The sequence below is a fragment of the Topomyia yanbarensis genome, chromosome 1 (assembly GCF_030247195.1).
Source record: "Topomyia yanbarensis strain Yona2022 chromosome 1, ASM3024719v1, whole genome shotgun sequence".
In the NCBI taxonomy this organism is placed as follows: Eukaryota; Metazoa; Arthropoda; class Insecta; order Diptera; family Culicidae; genus Topomyia; species Topomyia yanbarensis.
This window is the reverse complement of record NC_080670.1, coordinates 13074946-13087981: the sequence shown is the minus strand read 5'-3', so window position 1 is coordinate 13087981 and position 13036 is coordinate 13074946. Positions and strand designations below refer to the sequence as shown.

General features: G+C 43.2%; 1 protein-coding gene across 2 annotated transcripts in view; it reads left to right on the top strand.

The window, feature by feature from the left end:
* The window catches only part of LOC131676922 (homeobox protein B-H1-like), a 51410-nt gene extending 39415 nt beyond the window's left edge, over window positions 1-11995 (top strand). Inside the window, exons 2-4 of one of the 2 annotated variants that reach the window (XR_009303259.1) lie at window positions 9048-9226; window positions 9627-9775; window positions 10156-10286. Coding sequence is in view for 1 of the 2 variants with exons in the window: in XM_058956326.1 (XP_058812309.1) it covers window positions 9048-9226; window positions 10156-10338 (362 nt within the window). In the remaining variant the exon portion in view is untranslated. Of the gene's footprint in view, window positions 1-9047; window positions 9227-9626; window positions 9776-10155 lie in introns of both variants that reach the window. The other variant, XM_058956326.1, reaches the window with a different exon arrangement.
* Window positions 11996-13036: the final 1041 nt, after the last annotated feature.

Sequence of the window (13036 nt, the reverse complement as noted above, 5' to 3'; positions counted from 1 at the left end):
AATTGTTGCCATATGCGTTGCCATCACGGTGGTTGGCAATTGTAGCGTGTTCTATGGGACACCAGCGAAGGAGTTCGATTACAATTTTGTGCGTTGTTTGACAAAATATTATGACATGACAGCAGGAGAAAAGGATCGAGTCAAGCAGATATATTTCTTCGACCACCACCAGTGGGATGACCACCCAGTAAGGATAAGGCTAAAATGACCATTCTAAATCACTACCGAACACGGAATCCATCGATGAAGTTAGTTGGTTTCAGTAGGCCTGTTGAAGCTCGCACCATTTCATGGGTGGTTTTTTTTAATATCGATGATGCAGGATGCGGGGAACAGGGTATGAATGTAGTTATTTATTTACACTTCATAATTACGGCTAACGAGATTTCGCTTTGTTGTCTTGCGCGCCTTCCATACACGTATGTACGTGGTGTTTTTTTTATAATTTGCCTATACACCGCCATAAGCATGATGGTGGTCCCGTGACTGCGACGGGCCTCTACGAAGTCAGGTTGCGTGCATGCAAATATAATGACTTTTGACTGGTAAGGTTGGTACAGTGGTAGTCGGACTTTACGATTACCGGTGGTCGATGTGCTGGAATAGATGAAAAATTTAGATACACAGGTCTTTGAGGAAAACTAAACCGAAAATATTTTCTGTTGATTGTGATATTGACACTACGAAATATTTTTTTAATGTTAATTATACTAACCGTAAATATGGATTTTTCATGTTACGGATTCTCCTCATCAGTACATAACAACTGATTGGGCCACAGGTTTTAAATTATCATTGCAACTTCATTAAACGGTACTAGCAGTTGAAAATACGCTCATACTAAAAAGAAAAAAAAAGTTACCGAAGTCGTTTTTACAAAACCAAACAGTTTAGTCTGTGTCCTCCACCTCGCAACTTCTATACTTTTAGACGATTGATTCCCGTGTTACTGAAAAATCTTGAATCAGCTTACAATGGAATGCTTCGCTCGCCTTCGAAATTGATGTCCTACAAGAAAACACTGATCGGATTGGCCCTCGACTGTGACTTCATTGAACTGTTCTGAAGGCTATAATAACATAGCATGTTGTCCGCAGAAGAACAGACCACATACTACACTTATTGTTAGCAATGATCGGTTCAAGAGTCTTAAGATGAAGTTGTAGGCTTGGTTGGATTTATGTGTAACTAACTGCAATTTTAATAGCAATTTTGCTTTTGATTTCAAGAGAATATCGAACCCAACCCATTGGTTAGGGTTACTTAGTTCAGGAGTGTCTTTCCAGCAACGTTTGCTACACCTAGTCTCACCGGAACCCATTGTCATTCTAACAAATATTTGTTTCGAAGAATTTGCTTCTACACACTCCCACGTAATGACTATACTGTGAACGAAGCCCTTATATGACATCTAGTCTGAGAAGACTAATGCGAAGACCTTCATTTCAGTATAGACACGAATCGCTCGCATCTACGAATGTGTACATTTCTACTTCGCTGTAATCATCTGGTGAGGTAGCGGTCCTGTAACAGCGAGATGTCTTGATATCAGACATTCGGGAAAAAAATCTCAGCCTTGTCAGCTAGTTTTCGAAACGAGAATCATAGATTTGCTGACATCCATCGATAGATTATATCCAAGTCGTCTAGGTGTTTTCTAGGTGAGAGGTACTTGGAGAGCAGCATCTGAGTTATATCTGTTCTCTCTTGACCTTGTTTACTCTTTTCTGGGCTTGGAGATACATTTTTCAGATGTCTTCGGAGCCAACGACGGAACCAAATTGGGAGACATAGAGGGCGTCAACTGATCCGTTGCTTTGAAGGGTACGATTTTGTGAAATCCTGTAGAAAATTACTTACGCGGATATGGTTAAGATTCATTACCGGAAGCATCGGAAAGTATCAAATTCGGTTGTGAGATGTATTCACTTCCTCTGTAGTAAATTTCCGAAAATATCCTTGGGTTAGGGTAGCCTCTCATTTACTCAATGCTTCAGATAGCTCTTTTGCCCTTTCATCGTTTGTGGATAGCTGATGTACTGCTTTATGGTCTTGTGTAGAGCCTCGTTCTATATTATCTCTACATTTTGATGGTGACAGCGCTGAGCATTGTGAATTAGCGGGCTGTATTTCATCTCTCTGTAACAACATTCATCCTAGCCTAGTCTCGACTGATTTGGGCTCCCTCGGGCTAACTTCGTGACATTTCATTATACTGCCCAGAGTAGAACGATCCAAATTGAGCAGAAATCACGGACTTACTTCTTCGCAAACGTAAGCGATAACAAAATAGCCTCTCAATAACTAGTAGCGTTTGGGGATGTAGTTGTAGGTTTCCGACTTCGAAAGCGCGAAATTCTTGGTGGAATAGTTTCCGTTCTTGCAATACCCGCGTCTATTGCGCCATCAGCGAGAGTTCCGACAAATCTTCTAGAAGGGCCTATGTTCCAAACGTCTTCGATGCGCCGTGACGTACGGGAGTTCAGACTGCTCCTGATGGACGTTGCCGATGGTACTGAAACGTTGATTTTCTCTCCATGACGAGGGTACTGTGACCGAACTAGAGGACGCCCGTGTAGATTGTCTTCTTTTACAGTAGAAGAGTATGTTATTGGTATGAGCATCAGTACCGCAATCTTCACTCGGATTTCATAGGCCTTTGTGCTTCCTCAAGCAATTTCTCGTATTATCGCCCACCTGGAGTCGAAATTAAACTCATTAGACAGTTTGTGCTATACTAAAATTGAATAGTTTCCCATACAGCTGATGATTCTTTGTCGAACATTACCTATCGCCAGTTTTCGCGTAGACAGGAAGTTCTCTTCTGAATGAAAAGTCAAACATCCATCATTCATGGTCCATCCACTGCCTGCAGAAACCTTTTGAAAAGCGCAATCACTAGCTGAACTTCAAAAGGTTAGGCAAGTTGGATTTGAATGCTTCATGTTCCACTCGTCAGTAACACTAACTTGCTGCCTTACTTACCTTACCGTTCAGGCTAAAGCCTTGTTGTCTCTTGCTGTATGCAGAAGCCGTCTCCACTCCACTCGGTCCATTGCTGCTTTTCGGCAGCCTCGCAGTCTTTGAAGGCTCCGCAGGTTTTCCTCTATCTCTATTTTGTTCCTGTAGGGTCGCCCTCAAGAACCAGCTTCACCGGGTCGTCGTCCAACATTCTTACGACGTGTCCAGCCTCCCGTAAACGTCCTATTTATACGGTATGCGCGATGGATGGTTCTTCCAGCAGCTGATGCCTCATGGTTCATTCGCGTGTGCCACGTTCCGTCTTCCATCTGCACGCCACCATAGATGGTACGCAACACTTTTCGTTCGAAAACTCCAAGGGCGCGTTGGTCCTCCACGAGCATAGTTCAGGTCTCGTCGCCGTAGAGGACCACCAGTCTAATCAGTAGATCAGTCTTGTAGATAATCAACTTCGAGCGGCGGCGAATTTTGTTCGACTGGAGCGTCCTCGTACGATTTCCCGCCAAGATCCGTCTCTGAATTTCTCTGCTGGTATCATTGTCGGCGGTTACCAGTGAGCCCAAATACACGAATTCGTCGATCATCTCGATTTCTTCACCGTCAATCCGAACTCGGGATGGGAGGTTCACATTGCCGCCTCTAGAATATCTTCCTCTCATGCATTTTGTCTTCGAAACGTTGATGGCAAGTCCAATCCTGCTGGCTTCAGCTTTCAGTTTGATGTAAGTTTCCGACATCGCCTCAAAGTTCCGTGCCATTATGTCCATGTCATCGGCGCAGCCAAGAAGCTGGACGAGCTTCCTGAAGATCGTGCTACTCGTGTCTATCCCCGCTCTCCTTATTACGCCTTCTAACGCAACGGTGAACAGCAGGCACGATAGACCATCACCTTGCCGTAACCCTCTTCGAGATTCAAAGAGATCAACTTGTTGCTAGTTGGACGATAAATCAAAATAGTTCACACATGTGTAAATGCCAAAATCAAATCACTGGTACCGATTGAATTCCTGAATGTTTAGTGACAGACCGTGTAGTAGATATCGCGAAGGAGTTCTTTGATCGAAGATTCTAGTTGAAGCTCCGAACGAGTTCAAAGGTTGTGATCACGTCCTATGAAACTCGTGCTCGTCGTTCCGCATCATCTCTCGATTCACGCAGATCCTACCTTGGCACTCACTCCGATGATCGCTTGCCATCAGCGAGCTCATGTTGTGATCTAGTCGTCAGTGATGATTCTAGAGCAACGATTGGTCATCGCCGCACTACTGTACCTTCGCATGTTCCCCATCTAGGATACTACCTCACTACGGATTAATTCCTGCTCTATAACTTCTGCAGCTGGCTGTCCTTTTGTTCTGGATACTTCGTTTGGAATACTTTTTCCTCGAGCTTTATCAAGTTGTAGTTTAACTTTCCACCTAGATTCACAACTCCTACGTATCACCATTTAATTTAGCGGAAATTGCATCGTTGGAAAAGATTGAGAAAACATCTTTGTCTTAATTCATACCAGGTCGTTTGTGTAGGAATTAAAGCCGTGGGCAACGTCGTTCGTTTGCTCAATGGGCCTTGAGAAGGTTGGTGGGGATCCTCTTTTTTACTGCAACCGGACTTTGCGGTATGATGTGCTGAAAAAGATGTAAACGATAGATGTAGGTCTTTTCAAGAAAAAAATGGCATTTTTGCTCTGATGTGATATTGACACTACGAAATAATTTTTAATGAGGGTATTGACTATACTCACAGTTTCATGAAATATGATGTTGCTATCACCCAGTTGCCGAAAATGCATTCTTTTACACTGACACTAAGTTGTTACACGCAAAGAAATGGAAGAAGACATATGAAAAAGTAGAGTATTACCAAAGTTATTCTCACCTTTACGAAATTGTTGATATGTTCTAAAAGCAAACAGTCCGCGTCTTCAACATCGTGACTTACCTGGAAGCAAAAAGAATATTAGAATTTTGGTTGTCATGTTACCGAAAATCTTAAATCAGCCCACGATGAAAAGCTTCTAACTGCACATTTGATATCCTAGAAGAAAATATTGATTTATTAAAGCACTTTCCGCCAGCTCTTCCGGCAATCTCAAAATCGGCTCTCAACTGTACTTCATTCAACTTAAACCATTCGTGTAGGACAATTTATTTATAGTTACTATAATCCTACGCTCATTCCACTCCTTTTCTCGGTCCTGTTATAATCGCAATCGGCACTACACCGCTACCTTCAAGTCCCCCCCCCCGCCAGCTGTCAGAATCGTCACCGTTTCGCGTGATACCCATTTAGCTGTCTTTCTCCGTGCTGAACCCATTCATGTAGCGCTACTTTCGTCGTCGCTATTTTTCCATTATTATTGAAAATTTGCGGCAAATTACCCACCTTCTTGCAAACTAACCCGCTTCGGCTGCTACTGTTGCAAAACAGAACCGAAGCTCGTTAAACAAACCAGTCACGACACCCGTACGCGGTACCTTCCCGACCTATCCGGCTAGCCCAATGCCCAAAAGAACGAACGAAAAAAAGTAAATTCCTTTCCGGGTTATTTTTAAAATCGATCAACCTGACGTTTCGAAAGCTGGCGCGGAGGTGATACTATAGCACCAGCCGTCAAAGTGGAACCATCGACATCAGTGCGAAGAAGCTGTTTAGCTGCGATCGAATAAAAAGAAGCAGGCGTCACCTGAACACGGTACATTATTCCAGATCAAATAAATGGTTTTCGTTTGACACGATAAAGACAATAACAGTAATAAGAGGGTGATGACTAAAATGGCATTTTTCATACGTCGTAAAAATAATTATTCATTTTTGGACACCGGTTTCGGTTGTTCTGTTCGTATCCCCGCCGGGGACGGAATACACCGTTTTAATTGCGGTGTTGATTATTGTGTTTCGCGTTCGCAGATGAGTGCGTGTACCGTCCTTGCTCATCCGAGCATGTGGAATTTTCTTTCTTCGCAACATATCGCTGCGTAATGTGTTAATTAATTACTGGAATTATGTCCGAGAATGGTTTGGTACCGGAAAAAAACGCCGTCGGCGTTTGCAATGATCAGGACATATGTTGGAATAAACAGTCAACATACCACCGACGAAATGAACAAGGGGCAATACCGAGAATCGATTCCGTCACTTTATTGGCAGTCTGGCTAGGTGGTAGCCGTCAACTGTCACATCAGTTACATTGTCTGACACTTTGGCGAGTGAAGCAGACGAGGAGACTATCCGACTTGTGTCGGCATTTTGCTTGCGGTTAGTAATCAATCGGAGTTGGTTCTCTCACAAACAAACACCTTATTTGCCAGCACGAACAGCACTACTAATGAGCCAGCCAACTTCATCAATCATTGCAGCAACTGCAGGACTGGAATGATGTTTGGTTAATTATTTATTCTGATATGAATGACTAGCACTCACCCATTTTGTTCAGTATAAATTACGCAACGTGACACTAATTACCGCCCGTGCCTGCTGTCTAATTACATGTCCAGATCCGAGGCGTTATAAATAACACTAGGTACAGCTATCATTCGATTCGCTTCGACGAACTGGTGCGCGTAACAAACCAGAAAATGCAAAAATTATTGCTGATTCAATTCCACTCAATTATTTTGCCTCCCACACTCACACTAGCTCGAGAATGGATCCGATCACGAAACGTGCTTCGCCACTGGTTAGGTGTTGGTTTAACCCTTTACTGACGACCGTCGAGAGCGGGCGATAGAAAGGAAAAGAACAAACGAAAATCGGCGAAGCCGAAGCGCCATCTCGCGTGGGGCGTGGCAATACTCGCGCACCCTACGCGCGCATGCAACGGATCCACACTCACTCGCACGGCGGACGAGATCGGGCCAGATCAAAGGCAGTGTCGGCGTCCCCCACAGCTTATTACAGCCATCCACTTGGTGGTTGTGCTATCTATGGTGTTTTTGTTTTGCCGCTGCAGAGGCAGCTCAGTAAACTCACTAGCACACGCACACACACAGTGGTAATTGCGCGTGGTGGCGAAGTGGAACCGACGGTGCTGGAAATCTATTTCGGAGTGGTTAAATAGACTAAAACTGACAGCAACTGGTTTTGATTCAAATGCTGGGAACGAAATGGGGTGGCAGTGTTTTTCTTCTTTCAAATGCTATTTCATTTCTTAACTTGTAGTAATCAATTGCGAAATAGATAGTAGATCAGTTATATCGATTATGATGGCTGTGATGGATAAAACGGCTTTTTTGATAGTCTGTCTCCTTGAAAATCGTCACATACTCGCTGACTTTCACATGTTTCATCCTTCGTCTCGGTTAACTGTTCCCGCACCACCACCCAGTTGAAAATTTTAATAATTCCATAGTTTCCAAAACTAATTATCACACTCATAAAAAGCGGCTGCCTCAGAAACGAGAAATCAAACCGACCGCGAGGCGGCAGACGATTCAAGAAGCTAATTAGAGGGATCATCGAGCATTACACACAAACAAGCCAAACCAAATCTCGAGAGTCCAGTGCAGCCATCACCGGCGAGAACTGAACCCCCGACTGGCAGGCAGGCAACCCAGGGCCGGCCTGTCATCAAAGCATTTTGACAGATCAAAGCGCTCGCTGCTATCGCAGGCGGCTGCAGTTATTCGCGTCATTTAATCCCCCCGCTGCAATCGCTGGTGCCGGTCGTCGGTACTCTATCCGAATCCATTCGGTCGGTTCGGTTTGCTTCCAAGAAGTGACGATTTCGACTGCTGGGCTAATTAGCCGCCTCGCACTACTGCGGCCAATTTGCGCCGAGGAAAGATTAAAAATCCTTTCCGCCGGTCGGCCAAAAACAGACGAAAAATTCGCAAACGGCTCTGAAAACATTTTATTGTATATTTGCATAAACAGGGCGAGGTGGTGGTACAGCGGCGAACGGCCGCTTCTGATCTGTCAATTGGTTCTTCCCTTGGTGACGGCGGCAAGTTGCCGCTTTCAGTTTCGGGAAGAATTCATTTATATTTTTAATAATTTTATGACTTCTTCTAAGGCCGAAAAAAGGATGCCGCGCGCAGCGGAGGCTTACCGAGAAGGAAAAGTCAAATATATTATCATTTAATTTAATATTTCCTTGGTCGGGGGCTTCTTTCAAGCCGCTTGTTGAGAGTTAATTAGTTTTCTTTGTCGCGACTGTGTCGTCCGGAGTGGTCCGACGAGGCTTTTGATAGAAGCCGCACCCAGCCTGCCAGTTTAATGATAGTGCTAACGAGTGTGACAAGCGGAGCAGATGCAAGAGACCGGTAATTTCGCGATTGTTACTAATGAGATTACACCTGAACATGACATTTTATTCGCTGGTGTCGCGGCCGCTCCAAACCCGAACAATGGCGCCCGTTCATTTATCGTTCCAATTTTTTAGCTGTCCGTCGCTGTCAGAACCGTGAAAAAATGGACAACACGAATTAAAATGCAAATTTTTCTTAACTGCGGTTTCAATTATGAAGTATAGTTGCACCGTTGTTCGCCAACGGCGGAATCTTTTTCTTTACGACCCGAAAATATTAAATTAAATTAAATGAGCAAAATTTACGGCTCGATCGTAAATTGTCTAATTTTATGAAAATTTATCACCACTCGGTCTCGAAACTAAAGTTTTGGCATTTTAAACGCTGCTTTCAAACTACAACTAAACAGAGTCTACTTAGAGCAACGCACATCAAAACAGCTGCTGATTTCGGGAAAAAAACATGTTCATCAGTGGAAATTATGATTTCGTGTTAATTTATCCGTCGGCGGGCAACGCTTTCCGGCGGCGGACCGTTTTATGGCTTCTCGGGGTGCGGTAGCCACATTACCAATCCGCTTGCTGCAGCAAACAGTAGTGAGCGTCTCTGTGTTCAATTTGGGCTTTTAAAATGAGAGAATTAAGTCACTATAAAACTTTATGATTTTATGACAATGGTCAGTCGCTGCCGCCGCCGCCGCTAGCAGCGGTGATTTTCTTGAAGTTCAAAAGCCCGGAAAAAAAATCCCACTGTATTGCGATTTAGCAACATAATTCAACAAATGAACCAAAACAAATTTCATTTTCTGCTTTACAGAGCAATCGCATTTGAACTTATTCGCCAACCGGCCGCAACCAAAGAAGAAAAGGAAATCGCGGACAGCCTTCACCAATCACCAGATCTTCGAGCTGGAGAAGCGGTTCCTGTACCAAAAATACCTTTCCCCCTCGGACCGTGATGAAATTGCTGCTGCCCTGGGGTTGTCGAATGCGCAGGTAACTATCGTTGCATTTCTTTCAAATTATATTTCATTTCTGAGCTAGCGGGAAGTTTTTTCTTGTCAGAATTTTCTTTCAAATTATATTACACAATTACGATGTTTGGCTTCCATTGAAAAAAATGGTGTTGTCAGTGTTGATGTCCGTGCTGGAGAATGGCCTCCGGCTACTCTGAAACGAATCACAAATTAATCAATCTTCTCTTGCTACTTACTCAACACACCTAACTGCAAACTTCCCAATACGTCGTACCGCTGCATCCTACATGATTTTGATGTCTGTGTTAGAGAAGTTTTTTAAAATAATTATTGAAGCTTCACGGCTCACATGAACAAAATGAATTTCCCTCCGCACATTATTTCAAACCCAAAACACCTTTCTTCATTGCCCGTTCCAGGTCATCACCTGGTTCCAGAACCGCCGGGCGAAGCAGAAGCGCGACGTGGAGGAACTGACCAAGTACCAGTGTTCGTAGTGTCGCCTGTCGCGCGCACACACACTCGTACTGGCAGTCAATTGTCACTACGCGAGATTTGAACTTACCAAGTAAGACACTTACTGAATTTTTCTTCTATACTAGCTTACACATGGCAGGGTTGAGAATTGGGTCACGTCCTCCACGGGGCTGCCGCGTTGTCGGTATTCTTCTATTCCTTAAACAGTGCTATATTCTGTTTACATATTCAGTCGCGGCTAGAAGTTTCTGCAAAATTATTGCCAATTTTGTTTCTCTGTTAACCAAACCTACAAACTTCAAAATTTAATCAAATCGATATAGGAAGTCAATTTTCATTTCCATAGAGCCAGATAATTATATCTGAAAGACAATTCTTTTTCTTTCCGTGACCTTCTTGATTACACTTTATTATCGAGCCGTTCGCTATCAAATAGAAAACTGATCCCACCGTCTCTCTCTCACTCCGCAGGTTATCACCTGGTTCCAGAACCGCCGGGCCAAGCTGAAGCGCGACATGGAGGAGCTGAAGAAGGATGTCGAAACGGTGAAGATCATGTCCGCCCAGAAGACGTTCCTGGAGAGCGTCAACGATATGAACATCCTGAAGAAGAAGATCGCCCACGACGACAACGGTGGCAGTCCGCATAAATAATATTGGGCACCGGGTGCCTCCGTCGTCAGCTCCTTCGCCGACAACAGCTTGAGCACCGTGATCGGGTCGTGTCCGAAGACGCCGGCCGAGCAGCAGGCGGCCACCAAAACCCTGATCAATCTCACCACCTACGGCAGATTGCTGCAGACGATTGCCGCCGATAAGACTTGATTTGATTGAGTGAGCACAGAGCGAACGAGTATTTGTGTTGTGATCCAATAGATAATCTGTGTGAGAACGAGAGCAAACTAGAGAGCGGAAAGGAGTGATATCAGTGTTTCCTATTGTTTTAATGTTATTTTGAAGTTTTATCAAATAGATAATTTATTCGATTCGAGGGCGTTCCTCCTCCGGTCTCATCAACCTTTGTAAAACGTAAGTCAATCCAGGTCGAACTCTGTATGTAGATGTGATTTCCTTCTCACTCGCGATGTAAGCACCTTGTAATCTATGTAAAATATAATTAAACAACAACACAAATCGAGAGACTAACTATACTGAAGCGTTAAACCTAGTTAAGAATCAATTGTAAATACCGTAGTAGGCCGTTGAAAATCGAACGAAAAAGCATCTTTACTGTTTTCGCGTAGTTTGTCAAGCAGCAAACACGTTTATCAATCCCAACCCCAAAATGTAGCTAATCCGCTTGAAAATTTCGACAACAATAGGCTAAAGATGGCAGCACAAGCAAAGCTTTAATTAACGCGATGACATCGCGCAAACAATAACAAAGCGATTGACAGGCTTGGCGCGGGTGAGGAGAACAGGCAATATTTGATTTAATTAAATGGCCTACTCTGGCGGCGAGGGAAAACAAAACCCGTTGTAAATAAACGTTAATAAATTGGTGGTTGGGCCTCAGCTTGCGAAATATGTCCCTCAGGCCCGATTTACCCATTTGACCCTTCGCTGCCGACGCCGCCGCCGGAATTGAGTTCAGTGAGAAACGGAGAAAGATATATAGAGGCAAGAGTAATATTTCTTTCTGCTTCGCTAGCCTCTTCCCGAACCGCACCAGCGCAGACAGTCAGTCGAAAACTTCTTCTTCTCTTTCGGTTGAGGTTATGTATCTGAATTCTGTGCCGGGGGAGCAGCAACCAGAAGCTCTGGGCCACTTTAGCCGGCAGCGACTACTCACCCTCCCCCATCCAATACCTACGGAGATGGTACTGAAAAGAGTATTAATTGAAAAATGAAATGTTAAATAATGTTTCCTATAGTGTAAAAGAGCAGCCAGCCGCGCAAAAGTGTAGTTTAATTAACCGTGATTACTGCTGTGCGGCCTGTGAAAAACATGCTTTGTGAGATGAATGGCTGTACGGGGGGAGTCGCATTTAGCGGGGTCAGACCCAATGGTAGACGACGGTGTGCATCGGGAATTAATATCGAAGCTTGTTGCAGCCGGAGAATTGTACATATAAATATTTTTTTTTGATACAGAACAACGTCCTCGTCCCGTCCTTGGATGGGAGTATAGCAGCAGGCAAAGTATGACTTAACACACTAGCAAAGTACTAAACAACATTAATTAAGTGGAAAAATTATGCTACTGAAAAACGATTGAACTGTCACGTAGTTACGCTAGGATGACAATGATAAAGATGATCTGTACTAAAACGAAAGATATAAAACAAACTCGAGTGAACAATCACTCTTAAGATGAAAAAATATAAACCTTATGAATCAAATGAAAACTGTTGATAATTTGTTGGAAGAAAATCTGAGAAATTTACCTTTTACCGCGAGTCGAATCGTTTGCAAATTGCAAAACCTGATGCGCTAATTGCCCCCAAATTGATGGCGTCCACAATTACAACGCTTACTGGTCCAAACGAAGCGATTCAATTATGGCAAAAGTGAGAGAGAGGAAGAGAGTTTGAGAAATATACTAAATTGTTGTAATTAGTAATGCGAGACCTTAACGTCTTCATCAGCGACGGAGCACGTTTAGTATATTTTCTCAACTGACCCTTTGTTACAGGGCGGCCAAAATACTTGTACATTTTACTGTTTTATTCCTTCGATGCGCTCTGCTTCACACTGATCTGCTACTGCTCGTCACGACTGGCCAGGATAACATAAACCGCATCATCATGTTGTAATTTAATGTTTTAACGTATGGCAACATTCACTAAAACACTGCTTAAGGGGTTACACCACCGTAGAATTTTTAACAAAATCGAATTTTTTTATTGGTCTAAAATATGCTTTAGGGTCTTGAAAATGATATACCAAAGAACCACAGGCGACAAAACAATCCTAACTGCTAAATGTTTAAATTTTCAATTGTGCCGGGACGCCTCTTATGTATACCACGAATGCATTGAAAACTTTAACCGCGTTTTTCTCGAAACCATATTTTTTGAGTTGGCCGGAAACGTAACTCGAGCCAAGGATTTTTGATCGTTTTGAAATTTTTACAGTATATTCAATATTTATTTCTCTAGCGACGTACGTAATGTTTTTTACTGGTTAATTTTTTAACCATCAATTTTGTGTCGATTTTTATCACATTTTTAGTGTTTTTTTTAACTAAAAAGAGCGCCATTTCGCGAAAAAATCAAATATTCTACGTTCGTTGCTTGCTATTATTTTAAGGAATTGAAAAAACTTTAGTTTTAAGCTCTAGGTTAAAAACGATGGGAGATAGGTTTGCGGCCGTGGATCCTTTCCAAAAAGAGGCGTCTACGGGAAAAGG